This window comes from Dama dama, chromosome 5, assembly GCF_033118175.1.
Source record: "Dama dama isolate Ldn47 chromosome 5, ASM3311817v1, whole genome shotgun sequence".
NCBI lineage: Eukaryota > Metazoa > Chordata > Mammalia > Artiodactyla > Cervidae > Dama > Dama dama.
The window spans coordinates 15,906,882-15,927,201 of NC_083685.1; the positions used below are offsets into that span (position 1 = coordinate 15,906,882).

At 37.4% G+C, this 20,320-nt stretch overlaps 1 protein-coding gene across 6 annotated transcripts in view; it reads right to left on the reverse strand.

Annotated features, from left to right (window-relative positions):
* Nucleotides 1-20,320, reverse strand: part of TAOK3 (TAO kinase 3) — a 184,201-nt gene that overhangs the window by 18,053 nt on the left and 145,828 nt on the right. For all 6 annotated transcript variants that reach the window (XM_061141880.1, XM_061141883.1, XM_061141882.1 and 3 more), the window contains 4 exons: nt 17,107-17,241; nt 8,949-9,185; nt 6,589-6,717; nt 1,913-2,116 (listed from right to left, as the gene is read on the reverse strand). In XM_061141880.1, the coding sequence (XP_060997863.1) occupies nt 1,913-2,116; nt 6,589-6,717; nt 8,949-9,185; nt 17,107-17,241 (705 nt within the window). The remainder of the gene's footprint in view (nt 1-1,912; nt 2,117-6,588; nt 6,718-8,948; nt 9,186-17,106; nt 17,242-20,320) is intronic.

Below are 20,320 nucleotides of genomic sequence, written 5' to 3' on the forward strand. Positions count from 1 at the left end.
ATTTTATACTTCAAAATGTTTCAAACCCATCTCTCTTTTTTGCCAGCTAACACCCTATCTGTGTCTATAGCCTATTCCTACCACTGGATCTCTTTGCTTCTAGTTTCTTTCCTCTAAATTCAATGTTTCTCAACCTTCCACCCCCACCCCCCCATTATTTCCAGCAGGGGCCTTTTTAGCCTCCACCCTTCCCTGATCATCCTCACCATTGAAATGCTAATAACAAACATGTACTGTATATCTTTTTATGTACTCTAGCCCTTCAGAGGGCCACAAGTCACTATAAAATCTAAGATCCCTCCTCCACAACAACTCCCTTTTTACTCCCCAGGGGGTAATATTGCTCCCACTCACCATGCATGCTCTAATCAATCTGTGCATCACCACCAAACTGGGCTAATCTCTGTAAAGTAGAATGTTAGCCATATCACTCACTGACTGGCTCAAAAATGTTCAGTTTCTCCCTCTTCCAATAAGATGAGATAACACAAATAAACAGCCTGAGCCTGGCCCATGATTAGGTGTTCAATAAATTTTAGTTTGCTCCACCCTTTTTTCTTCCCATTTGAATACTGCTCTCCAAAAAGCTTACACCAATTCACATTTTCATTAAATGTGCCTGAAGGACTTGTTTCGCTCCTGCAGCCTAACACTGGGTTTTTAATCTGACTTTGATAATTTTATCAATGTGCTAGCTCACTTGAGGGCTTCTCATGTTACTTCAGGTCACAGTGATTTTCTACTGAACTTTGTCTCTGCAACCAATTCACATTCTGTATTTCTCATCTCAGTGAATAACATTATATTTGTCCAATTTCCCAAATTAGAAACTCTGCATTCATTTTTTGACTCCTCTTACTTCTGAAATTCTCACAGCATTTGGTTTGAATTACTGTCAGTTCTGCTTTAGAAATGTCACTCAGATCTAATCTATATCCCCACTGCTTCTTCCAGGTGGAACTAGAGAAAAGGCATTCTTACTGACCTCACTGTATTTTGCCTTGTACCACTCTAGGCTATCTTCAATGCTGAGGCATTCATTCTTCAAAACAAAGAAAAACTCTCATTGTCATTTCTTTGCTTAAAATTCTCTCATTTTTACTTAGTTCCCTCAATACTGTAAAGCAATTATCCTTCAATTAAAAATAAATAAATTAAAAAAAAAGGCAAAAAAAACCCCACCTCTCATGCCCATGCAACTGACTTCAGGCAGAAATCTAAAAGCCTTGCCTTAAGAATCAAGGCCCTCCATCCTGCTTCCAACTGTTCCTGCTCTAACACTCCACTCCACACACCCAGAACACTCAACTCCTCTTCAATCACAAAATCTTCCAAGCCCTTTCATGACTATATGCCTGTGAGAATTTATTTATGTCTACTATGGTAGACAACATATTACACTGTGATTAGTGTGTTACATGTCTGTTTCTCGTGTCTTCAGAGCAAGCTGAAGGTAGGGAGGATAGCTTCTCAATAGCCATAGCATCTCCAGCACAGTAAGTAAGAAGGCACTCTGTAAGTGCTGGATGACTGAATGAATTACGTTAACCATTCTGTTCTTTCAAGTGTTACACACAGAGTCACAAAAACTCAAGTCTTTGACAAACAGGTTAAAAGCAAAAATTCTCTATTCTACTTCTTTTGATTCTCTACTGCATGAATTTGGCTTATAATAGGTGTTCAAGAAAATTCTATTTGGAAAAAGTTGATTCCTTGTTCTGTAAATGGGCTTTCTCTGATCAATGGTAAACTCATTCCCTTTCACTTTTGTCTATCTGCTTTGTGTCAGGCATCACACTGAAGTCTGTATAGGTTAAGGACATAGGTATGGACAAAACAGACACAGTCATGATCCTCACAAAGCTTACTGTCTTCATAAGTTAATGACGATAGTTATGGACAAAATACATACCTCCCGAATATTCTGCTGCTCCACTTCATGCCTCTTGATCATTATTTTCCGCTTGAAGAAACGACAGTTTTTGTCATAGTACAGTCTCTGCTGAGTGAGAAGGTGGGCTTCCTCTTCAGCCTGTGTGTGCTGCAAGTTCTCTTTATGCTTGGATATCCGCTCCTGCTTTTCCTTCTTGGGTGTGCTATGGTCTTCATTCATCTCCTTCACAAAACCAAAAACCAAAAACCAAAAAAAAAGCCAAGTTCATCAGGCAAAAGGAACTATAATAGTTTATTGAGATGTAGATTGAATTATTTTTTAAAGCAATTGAGAATGTAAGGTCAGAAAGGCTTGGTGTTGCACTAAACACTCCCCACCCCCCATACCTCCCTCTCCCTTTTTTTTTTAATCAGTTGAGAGGGAGACATGTTAGCTTTCATGTCTGTCTTCTCACGCTCAGAAATCATGGGTTCACTCATTTAACCAACACATGCTTGCTGAGTTCTTATCATGCAACAGGTGCTGTGCAAGGCAAAGGATACAATGGTGAGCAAACGAACATAGTATCTGCCATGATGGGACTTTACAGTCTAGAATCAAAAATAAATCAAAGAACCACAGAAATTAAGTGAAGATTACTGTGATAACTACTGTGTAGTTGAAGTACTTGGTTTGAAGTGTTTAATAAAAAATATTTGATCTTGGTAACAACTAAGCTGAAATTTCAAAAATCTATAGGAGTTAACCAGCAAGAAAGGACAGGGAAGAATATTCTGGGCAGAGAAAACAGCATGTGCAAAACTCTTAAGGCAGGTTAATTGAAACATGGTGCAGTTAAGGAACTGAGAGACGGTCAGGGCAGGTGGTACAGTGTGACATGAAATGAAGCTGGACAGGTAGGCAGGACCACTGGAAGTCTTACAGGCCAAGTTAAGGATACTGAGCCTTAGCACAGGAGAAATGGATTTTATATATATGTGGGGGTGTCATAATGAGATGCATTTCAAAAAGATGACTCTGACTGCCATGTGGAAAATAGAATGAAGGAGGCAACAGTGTGTCCATGGAGACAGCTAGGAAGCTATCACAAAGTCCAGGTGAGAGATAATCATAGTTTGGACAAAGGAGGTGGTGACAAGATGGAGAGAAGTAGGCAGATGTCACAGACGGGAGGTAATGCTGCAAATGTCACTAGTTTGAATTTTAGGAAAAAGCATTCTTCATTTGGTATTAGAGGGTAAATAATAAACCCACCTATATTTCCAAAAGAACAAAATACATAATTGTTTTAGATCACATGGGTGAAGGGAAGAAAGCAGTAAATCAGAACAGGTAAGAAGATGTTAGTCTATGGGGAAAGTAAGAAGATCTCTTTTAGAGAAAGTATTGGGCATCCTTTGTTCATACTATTCACACCTACAAGCTGGACCTTTAATATCTGGTTAACTATTCAGTTCAAATCTTTTATTGCTATACCTATTTTACTTAAGTTTTGTGACGTGGACATCACACACTGTTTAGATTGTTTTTGCACTCAGCTAAGAAGTCTTTGTCAGACTTTATATTTTTGGGCTCCAAAATCACTGCAGATGGTGACTGCAGCCATGAAATTAAAAGATGCTTACTCCTTGGAAGGAAAGTTATGACCAACCTAGATAGCATATTAAAAAGCAGAGACATTACTTTGCCAACAAAGGTCCGTCTAGTCAAGGCTATGGTTTTTCCAGTGGTCATGTATGGATATGAGAGTTGGACTGTGAAGAAAGCTGAGCGCCAAAGAATTGATGCTTTTGACCTGTGGTGTTGGAGAAGACTCTTGAGAGTCCCTTGGACTGCAAGGAGATCCAACCAGTCCATCCTAAAGGAGATCAGTCCTGGGTGTTCACTGGAAGGACTGATGCTGAAGCTGAAACTCCAATACTTTGGCACCTCATACGAAGAGTTGACTTATTTGAAAAGACCCTGATGCTGGGAGGGATTGGAGGCAGGAGGAGAAGGGGACGACAGAGGATGAGATGGCTGGATGGCATCACTGACTCAATGGACATGAGTTTGAGTGGACTCTGGGAGTTGGTGATGGACAGGGAGGCCTGGCGTGCTGTGATTCATGGGGTCGCAAAGAGTCGGACACGACTGAGAGACTGAACTGAACTGAAGAAGTCTGTGTAAATCAACTTTCAATTTTCCTGTTCCAGTGAAATCTCAAGTGAAATATTATAATCAACAAGAGCAAGAGCTATTTCCATCATGGAGTAAGCTGGGATCACAACAGGAAGGCTGGTGGACTCATTTCTAGATGCTGTGACTTCAGTACTAGGTTTGGCATTAACCACTATATTGCACATCCAAACTGAAATATGATCATAAAAATTCACTTCAAAATTAAGAATAAATTATTTCTGGATCATCCATCATTCTGGATTACCCAGACCCCAGTTATCTATCAACAGTAGGGATAATGGAGATTGTTCTGTCATCTCAAGGATGATACCTTTTATTTTTTTTTTTTTTAGGATTATACCTTTTTTATCGATATTTAAGCATACATGACATTTTCTTTTTCCAAAGATTTTTTTTTTTTTTTTGATGTGGACCATTTTTAGAGTCTTTATTGAATCTGTTACAATATTGCTTCTGTTTTTTCTTTTTTTTTTTCATTTAATGTTTTGGTTTTTTGACAAAGAGGTATGTGGGATCTTAGCTTCCCTACCAGGGATAGAACCCCCTACACTAAAAGGCAAAGTCTTAACCAGTGGACCACCAGGGAAGTCCCTGCCATTTTCAACAGTCTGAACTAAGCTTTACTTCATAAGGAGTAATACTAGATTTGCATAGAGAAAGTCTTATTATAGAGGCTGTCTTAAATTGGGTGTAGGTTTGTTTTATTTTCATGAGAATGTGAAGGACTTGTACGCTTAGACCTGTGGTCTTTAGCACTCATAAATCTGAGTATGGTGAATCCAAAATAGCTCTATGCCTGAGGACTGAGTGGGGACTCTCGAACGCTGTTCTGTGGGAGAATCTTCTAAAGATGTTCATACAAAGCTTCAAATACCTTAGTGGTACAAATGCTCAAAATGGAGGCTGCAGCCATAAAGTATGGCTTCTAGAGCATGAGAAAACACATGGAGCTATAAGTAAAAATCTATCTGCAGTTGAGAAAATTCCAAAATTTCTTATTGAAAAATCAAGGTTATCTCTGTGATCTAGTAACATCTATTAGGATATAATAATCCAGATCAAGAAATAACTAAGAGGAAATGGAGAGCATGTAAACCTTCTTGGTTGGGCTATTTCTCTCCATAGCCTGGTTTTCCAGACCTTACAGTGTCAGAGATGATTCTCATTCTGGTAGTGCCGGTCAGATAGAAATTTCTGTCAGTTCCAACAATTACCAGTGACCCATCTGGGCAGAGCAAACCCCAAGGCACTTGCTTTTAGTTCTTGATTAAAAAAGAACTGTTTAAAAAAAAAAAAAACAAACTGAAGAGGAACCTAGCTAACTCTCATATTGTTAATTTGGAATATGTGTCCAAGTGACTGATTTCATATACTAAATCAAATCCCATCTGACTTCTGTTAAGCCTTAATACACTAGTAGTCTACAAGTGAGAAACTAAGTCTTATGAGAAGGAATGTCTATGGAACTGCAGGCAATTCACCTGTAAGTCCTGGTAAAAGGAGAAGTGAAGGCACTCGAGCTTCCAGTTCAAACTGCAGTTCCTCAGAGGAACTCTAAGTCCACTAGAGGTCTTCAACCAAATACTAAAGAATCAGTCACTCACTGATCAAATATTTCACATGTGCCAGGCACAGGGAAGTAATGACACAAAGGAAAAAGACATATGGTCTTTGCTCTTACTACTTACTGGCTAGTAGGGTAAAACAGCTCAAATAATCATATATCTATATATAGATACATATAAAATAGAAAATTAGTGTTATAACACCAGAGGTACCTATCTTGGTCAAGGCAGTCAAGGGAAGGTTTTCCTGGGGAAGTGAAATTTAAGTTATGGTACTAATAAACAATCCTTAGTCTTACAAGGAGGTTGGAAAGGGATTGGGAGTGGGGATGGGGAGAGTCCTTGGTGAAAGAAAGAGTGTGAGCAAAGACTGTGGAGATGAGCAGAGCTGGATACATTTGAGGACCCAAAGATGACCACTGTAGCAGGAGTAGTGCTGAGTTGGAATGGGTAAGAGGTGAAGGGAAAGTTGGTGTGAGGTGAGAAGGGAGGCTGGTAGCTGGCCACACAGGGACTTCTAGTATTTTGATCAATGAGCAAATACAAATGAAAGAGCAATGAGAAGTCAATAAATATTATAATCATGAAGTGATATGATGAAACTTATGTTTTGAAAAGATCACTGGCTGACATGTGGAGAATAAACCAGAAGTAGGCAAGAATGGTTTAGAGTGAAACCAATGGTTCCTGAAGTGGTCCTGGACAAGCACCATGAGCATCACACAGGAATTTGTTAGGAATGAACATTTCAAACTTCACCCCAGATCCACTGAATCAGAACATCTAGTAGTGGGTTAGCAATCTGTTTTAATAATCACTTCAGGTACTTATACTGGAAAGTTTGAGCATTTATGGGTTATGATATTGTTCATAATGTAAGATGAATTGATTTTAAGTTCTAGCCATTCTAATGGCAACTTGATGACTACAAAATAATGGTATGCTTACCTCTTTTATTTTTTCCTTACAAATCTTATACTGCTTCTTCTGACTTTCTAAGAAAGTTGTCAAGTCTTTCTTTTGCTGGGCCAAGATCTGTTGCTGGAACTTCTTCTCATCCGCTGCAGCTACCTTTGCCTGATAAAATAACAAATATAATATAGGATGAATTGTTCTTAACACAGAATTCAGCTGTCTATTCTCCAATGCATTCAAAGAGTGCATAAGTACTGAATAGTATAATTTTTTTGAACACATAATTTATTAAACACAGAAAAGGAAATACCTGTTTTGATTCTCTAGTATCTTAAAACAAACAAAAAAATTTTAAAACTTTTACCAACAAAAAATACATTCCCAATTATGGGAAAAACATGAAGGTAAACCATAAATGTGTTTTATTGGACACAGACATAAAATAAATGGGATGAAATAAGGACCAAGGATTATAATAAGAACTCTTCATTATATTGTTGGTGGCCCAAGGGCTAAATTATAAAATAGAGAAATAACCATGACTGGCCAGTTTTGTTTCCCCCCGCCCCCCACCCAAGAATTTAAATCTCTGGTTATTTCAACTATCAGATTTCTGAATGAGGTCATCTTTAGTATAACAGGCAAAAATGAATGACTTTTTGTTTTCTGAAGGATCTGCTATAATCCACAATAGTTGGATATTAGGACATTTTGAGGACTCCTAGATGGATAGAAAATAGACTAGTCTTTGGCCACACAAGCCTGAATGCGCCCAATCTCATCTGATCTTGGAAGCTAAGCAGAGTCGGGCCTGGTTAGTACTTGGAAGGGAAAAAACAGAGCAAATAAAAGATAACTCAACCAATACTGGCTCCTGAAAGTGACCAAATCTAAGCTTAAGGGAACCATAGGTGAAGCACACGTGTAAGATGATATACTTAGAGAACAGAGGGGGAAGTATGCTTCTTGGTTCTTTCTATGAATCTTTTCACTTTTATCTTCTATTATGAATAGTTTTTCCATTATGAGCAATTTTTTTCCACATATTTACCCAATCTAATACCCAATAAAGACTGACTGGTTTATTTAATCAATATTACCCATTCGGGCAGAGGTTTTCATGACACACTGCCTCTAGAATGATGGCTGTTTGGGGGAATGCTCCTACAATTCTGATCATTTCTCCCATGTAGAGAGAGAGAGAGAGCTAGTGAGCCTGATTACTGAAGCACCCCTGACACCCTGTCCCCAGTCACTCCATCCCCAGAGAGCACAAATTCACCCCTGCTTTCCCACACTATGTAACTAAATAAGTCTTATCAGGGTAGGAAAGGCAACTGGTTTAGTACTGCCAGTGCCTGGGTGGGTGAGTCTGTTTAATTTTGTTTGAGATTGTTAGGCCCATTTCCCTTCAGATATAAATCACTTCTCTAACATTTACTGGTAATAAAGTGATATTTTGACTATCTGTATTACCCTCCTGTCTTTAAAATATATATATATATTTATTTATTTATTATAAATATTATTTATTTATTTATTATAAATATTTATTTATTTGGCTGTGCCAGGTCTTAAGTTGTGGCATGTGGGACCTTTAGTTGCAGCATGTGGGATCTAGTTCCCTGACCAGGGATTGAACCTGGGTCCGTTGCATTGGGAGCATGGAGTCTTAGTCAATGGACCACCAGGGTAGTCCCCCATCTTGTCTGTTTTGAAAATTAGTTTAGAACCTGGATGGGGAAGAAAGATGTTCATAGAAGACCCAACAGTAGCCAGATCAACTATTTGCTGCCATTGGTCAGGTGCCCGTTCGTAGGCCAATCACCACTAAAAGGGACTATTTGTAGAGCACTTTTCTTTTGAAGAGGACTGTGGGTGAGGCAAGCACAGTAATAGACCTGAAAGGTGCAAGTTTCCATAGGATAGAAGCAGCTTGTTTCTTTTTATTTGTATCACACCTCCATCAGGGAACTGATGCTCAGAATACATTTGAATAGACAAGGATGCAATATATACTTTCAATTACTATTTGAACTTTTAATGGCAAATTTAAGTAGCCTCATAAAACCTGGACACCCTGGAGAAGGAAATGGCAACCCACTCCAGTATTCTTGCCTGGAAAAGTCCATGGACAGAGGAGCCTGGCGGGCTGCAGTCCATGGCGTTACATGACTGAGCATGTGTGCACGAGGGTGGAGGGAGATGGGTTGGTAGCAATAAAGTGGTAGAACTAAAAAAAAAAGGAAAAAAAACCTGGACCCCCTTCCCCAAAGCAACCCGTTCCTCCATCACCAAAAAGCATATCACGCCTGCCTCCTGCTCACGGGATGTGGCTGACTGGGACAGGTTTGGCTTGGCTGTGGCAAGAGGGCATGAGTATGTATACTGACCTCCTTTTCTATGATAGCCACTTGCTTCTTGGCCAGCTTCTCCAGCTCGATGGACGAGTTGTTGGCATGCGTCTCCACCTCCTTCTGTAGCTTGAGGCGGTGCTCGTCCATCTCAGCCTTCAACTTGTTCTCCAGGGCGATCAGCTGCTTCTGGTGCTGGCGCCGCATCCGCTTATAACCTGACATCTGTTCCCGCAACTCGTTCTCCTGCTCATGCTCATGGATCTGTCGTGTAACCTGATTTGGGTTGGGGAACAGAACTCAGGTTACCAGATTCGTGGAAGAGGAACGTTCAGGCAAAGCAGAAGAACCCTCTGGTAGAATATTATTTATCATCATCAGCATCAGTTGAATTATTATTTCCTGAACACTCACATGTTCCAGGCACTGTGTTGGGTCATCTCTAATCCTACAAACCATCTCATTCACTTGTTCATTCTATTCACTCATGAAGTATTGTTACCACCACCATTTTATAGATGAAGAAATTGAGACTTAAGGAAATTAATGTATCCATTCAGCCAAATGTATTCACATAGTTTTGATATATAACAATATATATCCTCATGGTCATATAGCTAATAAAGATTAGAGCTGGGATGCAGACCCATTTCTATCTGATTTCAGAAATAGCACGTGCTATTTCCACTACACCAGCATCTTTCAACCTCAGCACTACTGACAATGAACCAGATAATTCTTGGTTATGAGAGGCTGTCTTGTGCATTGTAGGATGTTTAGCAGCATCCGACCCAACAGATGCCAGTAGCACGTCCCAAGTCAAGACAGTATTAAAAATGTCTGTAGACATTGCCAAATGTCCCCTGGTGGGCATCTCTCTCTGGTTGGGAGGCACTGCACTATAGCATGCTGATTATTTGTTTCTTTTTAAAGATCATGTCTCTAACAGTCATTTTAAATATTCTTTTAAAATAGTTTGAATGAGATTTATTTCTGATTCTTAATATGAACTGAGTGAGAGTGAGAGCAAGCTCTTTCCTTTTAAATCATCTATCTCCTTCCTCCCCTTCCCCACAAAAGAGATATTAACAAATATAAACACTCACTTGCTCTCTGAGGAGAAAAGATTCCTGTAATTTTGGGATGGCTATTTTTCTTAGTAATTTTTCCTTAACCCATTCTCAAGTGACTATCCAACAAACTAAAAATTGTAAGTGTAAATTTCAGCATCTCTTGTTTCTATTAAACCTTTTCTGATTTTCCAGTCCTTTCTTCAATTTACAACCCCTCATTATTGTCTTGTTAAAAGTCTCTGGTCACTTCCCTCTAATCTTCCCTAGTTTAGTAGAAAGTCTTAATTACATAACTATAACTTTAATTTTGTTTTACACTATATAATTCAGTCATTCCAATCTACTACTATAAGACACTTCTCCCCAGCCTAACCCGCAGACAAGTTTTACTGGACATTTTCATGCTGTTCTTAATTCTCTCTAGTGTTTTCATTTAATGGGTCAAAGTACATTTTGTACAAAGGACAGTTTGTTTCTTTGCTCTTTTTAGAAGGTGTCCCTGCATTCTTGACTGAGTCCTTATTATCAAGAGAGTGCTGTTCTGTAACTGGATAGCATTATCAAAGTACACCATTAAACAGAAGGCGAACTCTGAAATCTTTCCAGTTGAATCTAACACTAGGTTTCTCATATTCACTTTTCTTTTCTAAAGGACAACACTCTTTAAGAATAAAGAATAAGAGCGGAAGATGTTTTAAGACCAAAAAACAAACAAAAAAACAGGATAACATCACCAAAGAGGCACCTGACACTTTAAAGAAAATAATCTGTTGTGCCATCATTATTTTTTTTAACATGTACCTATTTCATGATAAAAGGAAGAATTAGTTTGAAATATGTGTATATGTTTCACTTTTTTGTGTCTTTCTGAAGTTCAACTATAGAGGAAAAAAATTCCAATCAACTGAAAGGATACCATTTAGTTCTTTTCATGTTCACTTCTTTTTCAGACAAATATGGCAGTAAAGTGTCTGTGTCGGGGTAATGGGTTTGAGACATGTTTCACACATAAATTTTTTTTTTTCTTATTTGATCATCCCTTCCTTAATCAAATTCTCAAAGTTGAGACGTGGCACACTCTACATACAGCCATCATGACACATTTAAAACTTGCCAGCACATTGTTTGACTGGCTTGTGGTCAATAAAATATTCTCAGGATGGCCATTTCCCTAAACCAGGCAGCCTCAAGATAAAATGGAAATGAGTTGTGTCAAGAACATTTTCTATCCTAATTGGTGGGTGAGTCCCTGTGAAGAGGGTGGTCTTACCACATACCAGATCATATAAGCAAGTGGCAGAGACAAATTACAAGCTCACCATGTTATCATTGTACATCACTGAATGTCAGGGGAGACATTTTGCTTGTAAATGCGAATGCATCCTGTAATTTGCATAATCACTTTCTTAAACTCCTAATGTCACCTTTCATTTGTTAAAACCATAATTTCTAAATTTCAAAGTAATTGTCTTTTCAGGTACATTTAGAGATACAGAGTTTTAGAGTTCCATGCTCAAGCTAGATAGATGAATTTAAATAAAAGTATAATGATATTTCATTTATCAAGTCTAACATGAAATACATTAAACTATATTATTATAGTTATGTATTCAGTACGTTTTAAGTTTATACATTGTGTTTTACGAATAACACTCTCTAGTCAACAATTAAAAATAGCTCATAATTTTAATCATGCATTATGATTTGCACAATGTGCTTTCATATGTAATTTATTTCTTTAATTTTCATAAAGCCTGGGATTTGAACTAAGGTCCTAGGCTCTTGAATTGACTGAGGAAATTCATATCACCAAGGCAGAGAAGAAATGATACTTTCTGTTATGAAGTAATGGAGGGAACCAAACACCCAAAAGAGTGACAGCTGGAAAGAAAGGTAAGTCTAAACTACAAACTGAATAACTCTGAAGATTTGAAAAAGTTATCAAAATGTAATCGACTGGTTTTTACAATGATAGCCTCAAAAATGTGATCAACGAAAAATGAGTAGTATCATCTTACTATACTAAATAGGTTTCTGGGAGATAAATCTCATTCCATCCCTCCCTAAATAACTGACCTTGGGCAAATTACATAAATTCTTGAAGTCTAACAATATCTTCATTTGTAATGGGGAATAACACTTGTGCCTAGCAAGGTGTCTGACACATAGGAGATGTTGAATATATGTTGGTTTCCTTCTTCTGCCAAACTAAGAGTAATTTTTTTCTCCTCAGGATTTCTGGTGATGGAGACATAGTATAGAGGTGAATCCAAATTTGCTGTGTGACACGGAGTCAACCCGGTCCCTCTGACAGCCCGGAGGGGTGGGGTGGGGTGGGAGGCGGCAGGAAGGTCCAGGAGGGAGGGGAAGCACGTATACCCATGGATGATTCATGCTGATGCATGGCAGAAACCAGTACAATAATGTAAAGCAGTTATCTTCCAAAAAAAATTAAAAAAAAGAAGTGGATCGAAGAGAAAGGGCAAATTTAACAATAAAACTGTACCTGTATCTAGGTTGTAGATTATAAGTATATATAATTTCTGACTCTGAATTAGCTATTTCATGTATCTGGAATAATATATAAAAATAAAAAACCATAAATGAAGACTGAACTTTTTTCAGAAAGTTTCTGTAGCCATTGCTTTCTACCCTACTTGTTACAGCAAAATTTGGCCCTAAAACAAACCACTTCATCCTAAGTGTACTTTATGCCTATCCCAAGTACAGAACATTGCACTAGGAGGCTAATAAACAACTTACTAAAGATAAAAGAGGAGTATGGTGGCTGATAATGTTACCCTCTTAAGAGATCAAAGCCAACTTACAAGATTAATTATGTGGAAGAATCAAAATAACATATATAATAAAACTGGCCACCTCAGCACTTAAAACAAATGAACTTTATAGCAAGTTCTTAAAAAGAATAGAATGAGTCACATACTGGCATCAGAAATTTGTCATTCCACTCTTTATAACACCTAGGGAAAAATATGTTTCAAATTCATACTAAAGTAATGACTGATCACAGGCAATTTTGCCTTATACAGAAAAACTGACATGAGGAGCTTTGAAATGCACACTTATAAATCCAAATTCTCCTGTGATAAGAGGACTGGAAGAGACTTCATTCATTCATTCATTCAACACTTTTATTGAGAGACTATGATCATGTGAGTTGGGCGGTAGCACAAGTGAAAAATAGTATCAGCAATGATCTTAGTGAGATTAAAAAACCAAGAAAAAGGAAAAGAGGAGATATGTAATATTTTGATAAGCAGCCTCTGGTACATTTATGCTGAGGTTCTAGTATTTTTATGCTTGTCTATCAAACTCATTCAGGTATACAATTTCACAGTCAGCTCAATGATTAGGTTGCATTTTTAAAAATCAAGTGAAGATTTCATTTTTATATGAGCTTTTCTATTGAATCTGGTAAAACCAAAGTAAAAGAATCTATATTTAAATGGATAGAACAATAATCATTTTTCTCTTACATGCTTTCCTGGAGATAAGAAATTAAGAGTTTCATGCCCCTCTCCCTAATTTGCATTCTAACATAAATCCACACATATAGCAAGACCACCGCATTCTAGTGAGAATTCCTTTACAAGGCCAGACAGAGGCTGAACTAACTTATAGAATGGCCTTGGTGCTCTCTACAGTCACATCTACTTGGGAACTGCCAGGGACCCAGGACCTTATGAAATTTTAAGAAATGACATCAGATGTAACAACAGCTGAAAACACACGCATGGGTCACTAATCTAATTAAAATATTAGGGCCTCCATTCACCAATAATAAAAACTCAAGGAAAGCACATCTCAAGAGTCCAAGAAGTCAGATGAGTAATTCTGAAGAACTATATAAATAACTCCTTTCTTCAGATAACAAATCAGCCCAGTATGAACTTTCTTACAGAAAAAGAAAAAGAAAGGATAAAAGAGATTCTATTAAATGTCCTTCCTTCTAATTTTTCAATATAAGGTGAATAACCTCTGCTCTTAAATTACATACATACATATATATGTATATATATCTGTATAGTTTCTTTAGAGTTTACTCTGGCATCAAGGTCCTTTGTTACAAATATAATTGTGCAACAGTCCATGATAATGTAAAAAAAAAAAAAATCTCAGTTTTAAGGTGCCAAAATAATAAAAATATCTAGTAGTAAAAGCCTGTAGATCCCTGGCTTAATATATTTGTCAACAGCCCCATTCAAAAGCACAATGTAGAAAGAAATGCTAAGGGGAAAAACCACAGAGCTAGGCCTCTTACAAGTTTATGCAGAAGAGGCAGGCTGACAAAACAAATTTGAGGAATTGCAATTACTTTTTTTTTTTATCAGTTTGCAAGTCTCTTTAAAACAGACATCACTCATTTATCTAGTAACTGAAAAACTAATTTCTAAATTCTTTTTCTTTTTGCTGTTCACTTTTAGATCACTCTATGGCTTGCTAACACTTCTGCTAGAATGTTATAAAGAGTAAGACCAAAATAAATAAACCAGTATAGTATTTTTACTAACTATGAGAAGTGAAGTTTCAACAGTGACTTGATTATTTAAACCCCAGTCTTTCATTTTTCCATGATCTTGTTCTTACTTTTATGTCATTTTAAGGAATTTTAGACTTTCTCATTTGCGTAGGGATCCACAAAAATAATAAGGTGTGAGATAAGTTTTTAAAAACTAGATACTTCCTTTTGATGTTCTGGTATCCTGATTTATATATTCCTATTGGAATTAGCCTTTAAAATAATATAATGGATAGCGGAACTGTAGTAATCAATAATATACATTAAAATATCCATACTAATAGTTAGATTGTCCAAAATGGGACAAGGGACAACTCAACACCATACTACTTTTCCCTTCATTAATTTTTTTCTCCCTAAAATCCATTAAATACAAATACCACTGAACTCTAATAAACTTGCATCAATCCCACTTTGACTTCCAAATGATCACATTTGCAGAAGATTTTACACATAAACCAACTGATTCTGTGACTACAGAAACAGCCTATCAGCCACTCTGTCTTTAACTTAATGCAGGTGGCAAGGGCCTTCTAGCAAATCAAAAGTCCATCAGATAGACTGATCCCAGCTGTTCTCTGAATGGGCACTAGGAAGTCTGCAGGATTCAGAAGGGTTCCTAAGGACTCTGCCTGTGGCCCTGAGATGGCCTAGTAGGGAAGCAGCTTTCATCATCCACAGAGAGGGAGACTGATGGCTGATGTACACACAGAGTAGCCCTGGGTGAGTCCACAAATGCAAGTGTGAGATCATTCTGGCATGGCAGTAGTGATCTTCCTTGGCGGCAGGAGAGGTCATGAATATATGATGTGGGAATGAGGGTGTGGCAAGTTGACAGAAGAGAACCTGTCCCAGAGAGGGAAAACCCACAATGTCTGCCTCAAATATTCAAAACCTGCTTATGGGGCTCTGAATCTCAAAGGCTGTTCATTTCTCCTCTCATTTCAACATGCACGAGTATGGATAAAGGTACAAGTCTCACAAGAGTCAGTGGTAAGTAGTCATATTCCAACCATACCATATTTCTTCTTTTATCATGTATTATGGTATGAAGGTATTTATTCTTTAATAATTTCATGATACTTTATTTAGACTCAAAGCATGTTTTAGAGTTGGCTTAAACAATCATTAGCAAATATAGAGTGGACATTTTAAGATCTCCATTACACAGTACAGCATGCATTTAAAATGAAAAATTGCTCACTGAAGAGAATGCAAGAAACTTCTATACAAAGGAACTTAAAGGCAGGCTTATTTATAAGCAGCCTAAATTAAATTGCTTGCTTTTAGACAGCAGCAGGCATATCAATATGTAGGTGCTTTAACTTCCATTTTCCTTATATTTTGGGTTTTTCAAAATTACAATCCATTATCAATCTCAAAGATAAATGAAGCCTTTTAAAACACTTGAGAAATAAAAGTGGAAATCAAATTTTAAAAATAGGACAAAAAAAAAATCATCATTTCTGGGTCGGCCTCGGATGATGTCATCATAGGTTCTAAATGTAATAGCTGGGCAGCGTACACTAACTCTTCCTGCCCATGTGACCTCTAACATCAATTCAGGCAAAACAACTAATATTTCAATAATTTTTTTGGCTGAGAAGTGAGATTTGGAAGCAAAAGATTAAAGAGAGTTTAGAGTGCCAAGGATGAAACGATGTGAGAGAGAGAGAGAGAGAGAGAGAGAGAGAGAGAGAGAGAGAGAGAGAGAGAGAGAGAGAGAGAGTGTGTGTGTGTGTGTGTGTGTGTGTGTGTGACTGTGAGTGCGCACGCGCACGCGTGGGGGTGCTGAGGGGAGGAGGCATGAAAACTAACTCTTCCAGCACACACCCCTTTTGCTACTACAAGGGCATCCAGCAATCACATTTGCAATAGTAAAAATGCTGAAGGATCCTACAGTATCTTTGCTCCCACAACCATCCCGACCCTCTCTTACAAAGCCCTTCTTGCTCTACGGGTGCCAGGAAATTCTTCAGGGGTTAAATGGGGAAGTGCAGCCACTACCATTGTTGCAATAAATAAATGAATGAACCAGAACAAACCGGCAATCCATCCCTGGGAACCAAGTATCTTATTTCCTACAATTATATACGTTAGCCAGCAACTATATATATATATATTTAAATTGTTTTATCTTTTGCTGTGTGTGTACACATTATAAACACACATGCATCTATACAAAAAGGAGCATAGTGCCCTGCATACACACACGTCCAATACCTTTAAAATATTTTTTTAGCATTATTATTTCAATGAAAAGATAAACAGCTTTTACAAAACTGGATACATTAGCAACTTCATCTCAAAGGCCTTTTATTTTGCACACACAGCATATATAAATACACACACACACACACAAAGGGTATTTTTTTCCATGCCATAGACAATGCTGAAATATCTGAGATCAGGTTGCTATGCCAACAGATTTTTTCTAAAATGAATAAAATTATTAGGAGGGAGAAAACATTCTTGACTCCTTTCCTCCCATCCATGAAGCCGAGAGAGGCTCAGGGAGGGCGAGAGGCTGCCAGATGGGGAGGAGGGGAAGGAAGGGAAGGTGGGTAGAGGGGTGTTTGCTTACCAAAGATGCTGATTTGATCGTGGCAAAGCGCTCTCTGTTCCGGTAGTGGAGGGCCTGGCTCTGAACTGACTGGGTAGGCCGCGGCTCAGGCCTGGGATCGCCGTGGCCCGCCTCATCCCTTATGAATACATGATCCTGCAGAAATGGATAAAAACAAGGAGAAAGTCCAGCTGTGCTCTTTCCTCGCCGGCTGCCTCTCTCTCACCCCTCTTTCTGCACAAGCACTGCTGTTTGAAATGCATAGTTTAGCTCTCTGCTAGTCCCCGCAGCTCCCACGGTACAAAATGAATAAGCAACACATTGCAGCCTTCAGTTAGGAATGTCAGCTGATCGCTAGTGGGATGCCTTCTGAATCCCTGGCAGGCTTTTTCTTTACCTCCAGAATTACATATATGCAAAAGAAAAAAAGAATAGAAAAAACAAGGTAATGTACAGGCTCCTTAGAACAGTTTGCTTAAAACGCTGTAACCAAATAATTCCTTTAAAAATGTCATGTCCATGTCTAGCAAGGAGGATGCTGGTGGCTTTTAACATAAAAGCGAGCCTCCGCCTCATTCCCTTGAAAGATCTGCTTTCTCAATTTAATTTTATTTGAAATCTGTTCGGTAGGATCATCGTTCTGCCTAGAACCAGTGTAGGCTTGTGCTGAACTGCCTCTCTATCTTGTGCTGGGAAGATTCGGCAGTCACTGAGGGATCCTGCTTTCCAGTCATGATCGTACACAGTTCTAGCACCTTCTCTCTACAGCTTCTGAAAGGATTTTTTTTTTTCAGATTTAAAGAGACAGGCATACAATTTTAACCAAATGATACTTTCACAAATTCTTCCTCAACTCTGTGTCGGTATGGTCACAAGAGTGAGTATAGCTGGAATTTAATGCCCTTGACTGATTTAATCAAGTCTGTGCTTCTTGGCGGGCAGAGATGATTAATCTTATTGTAATGCCCAGTGAAAAATAACATTCCCTGGAAGGATAATAATGGATGTTTCTTAAATGCCATTGAAATGACTTTTAAAGGGGAAAATGCTTTCAAAGGGCGATGCTTTGCTCTATAAAAGAGGAAGTGGTCAGTCAGTAAGTAGCACTAACCTTTCAGAAAAAAAATACTATAACAAGTAATAACTCAGAAACATGTACAACCATGGGGGATTTTCAAATAGTATATGTTCAGGACAGGGAAGGAGAAATTAATTCTCTTATTGCCCTGGGGTTTTAGGAGAAACCATTGTGAGAAGTCAGTTTTGCATTCTGTCTCTGACTATTTGGAATCTTTTATAATTGCTCTTTCTTTCTTCAGGAAATAAAATTATAAAGAGGTTTAAAAAACACAAAATTTTATTATATAGTGTAAAATGTTGACAAGTCAAAACATATAAATTCCTTGAGGAAAATTAAATTTTACACCCAGGTTTCTAAGTAAAAGAGAAGAGTCATGATTAAATTTATCATTGGGCTAATTTTCTTTTTCCCTTTTATAAAGTTAGAATGCTTCAGAATGTTGCGAGGGTATCTACCATTACATCTATATTTAGATTTTTTTTTCAGAATTACTTTATTGTGGCCTATTTTGCTTTCAAATAACGAAAGTACCTTTAATGCCACTGAAGGCATATATATCAAATTTGAGGGGTGTTCTACCTCTGTGCTGTCCAATAAGATAGGCTTTAGTCACATGAATATCTGAATTAAATAAAATGTAAAATTCAGTTTCTAAGTCACACCAGCTATGTTTCAAGCTAGCCACTAACTATGGCTACCATATTGAACACTGCAGACATTAATAATTTCTATCATTGCAGAAAATTCTATTAGATGGTACTATAGATTAAGAATGCATCTCAACCCATATTTTTGAAATTTGTAAAAAACGTACTTGATAGGTCAACTTAAAATTTTCTTATTATTTCCTTGGAAATCTAAAAACTCTTATTTCACTGGGCAAAGAGATATTAGGTGCAGGATATATGCACCTAGGTTTACAGTTCTAAAGATGAAGGCCCTGAGATCTACTGCCATTCAGATTATTTATTAATAAATATTTATTCTGAATATTAACTCCAAAATCAACCTTACTTAATATTATAATCCCAGAAAAGCAATAAACTTCTAAATGCCAACAATCAGAAGAGACAGGCTCAGCAGAGACCTGTGGCTTTACAGATCAGAGTTTTGGTATCAGTTAACTAAGTACAATTACTGAGAGGGAGCTCTTCAACGCTGTGGCAGCAGCTAAATTTCAAATTTTAATAACTTGATTTACAAAGTTAACCAGTGACACTAGAATCCACACTATTCACATAACAGAATAAAACAGAACACATTCATGTGCAAATAAGTATAACCCTAATATTAGTTTTCTATAATTTTCTAATAATTTTCTCTCACATAAAAATTAACACTTGTACGTTAGGACTCTGCTTATCAAATTAAAAGTCACATCATATTAGCTAAGTTTTTAAACTCAAGGATACTGAAATACACTGGAAAAATTAAAATATGAAATCAGTGATTTTAGTTGACATGTAGCAAATTACATAACCCACAAGGGCATATTTAAAAAATAATGCTATTTTAGAACTTAGTCTGAGAGAAAAGGTCCAAAATTTTAATCTACCTTAATAAATAATATTAAAAGTTTAATCCCTTGTGTTCTTCCCCATTTTAAATTTTATAAAAGAATTCTTAGTTCCTGTAGTAGCTTCGTAACAGAGATCACAAACATTAAAAGTCTCCAAATATGTGAGAGACCACAGGATGAGGCAGTATTTTCGTCTAACAGTGGATATGCACTTCAAGAGCACAGGGATAAATTTTAAAATATTCAACACCATTCTTTAAAGTTCAAAATTCTACAGACAACTTAAATAATAATGCAATTTTAAAACTAGGGCAATGTGACTTGAAAAGCAAGTAAGAACAGATTAAACTATCAGCTTTATTGGGTTTGTATTCTGTTGGTTATATCACCCCTTCAAGCAACAGCCCCTTTGAGAACGACTGTACCTGCCTCCCAGAGTTTCCGATCTGAACACATTTTAAGATCAATACTGGAGAGGGTCAATTTTCTATTTTATGCAGTTAAGCACCACTGCATATGATTTACAAATGAAGATGAGAGGGTCAACATCTCTGATGCTGAAGAATGATTTTTAGAAATTTAAGAATAAATATGTTTTACTTTACCAAGACAATATATATGACTTGCTCATAATT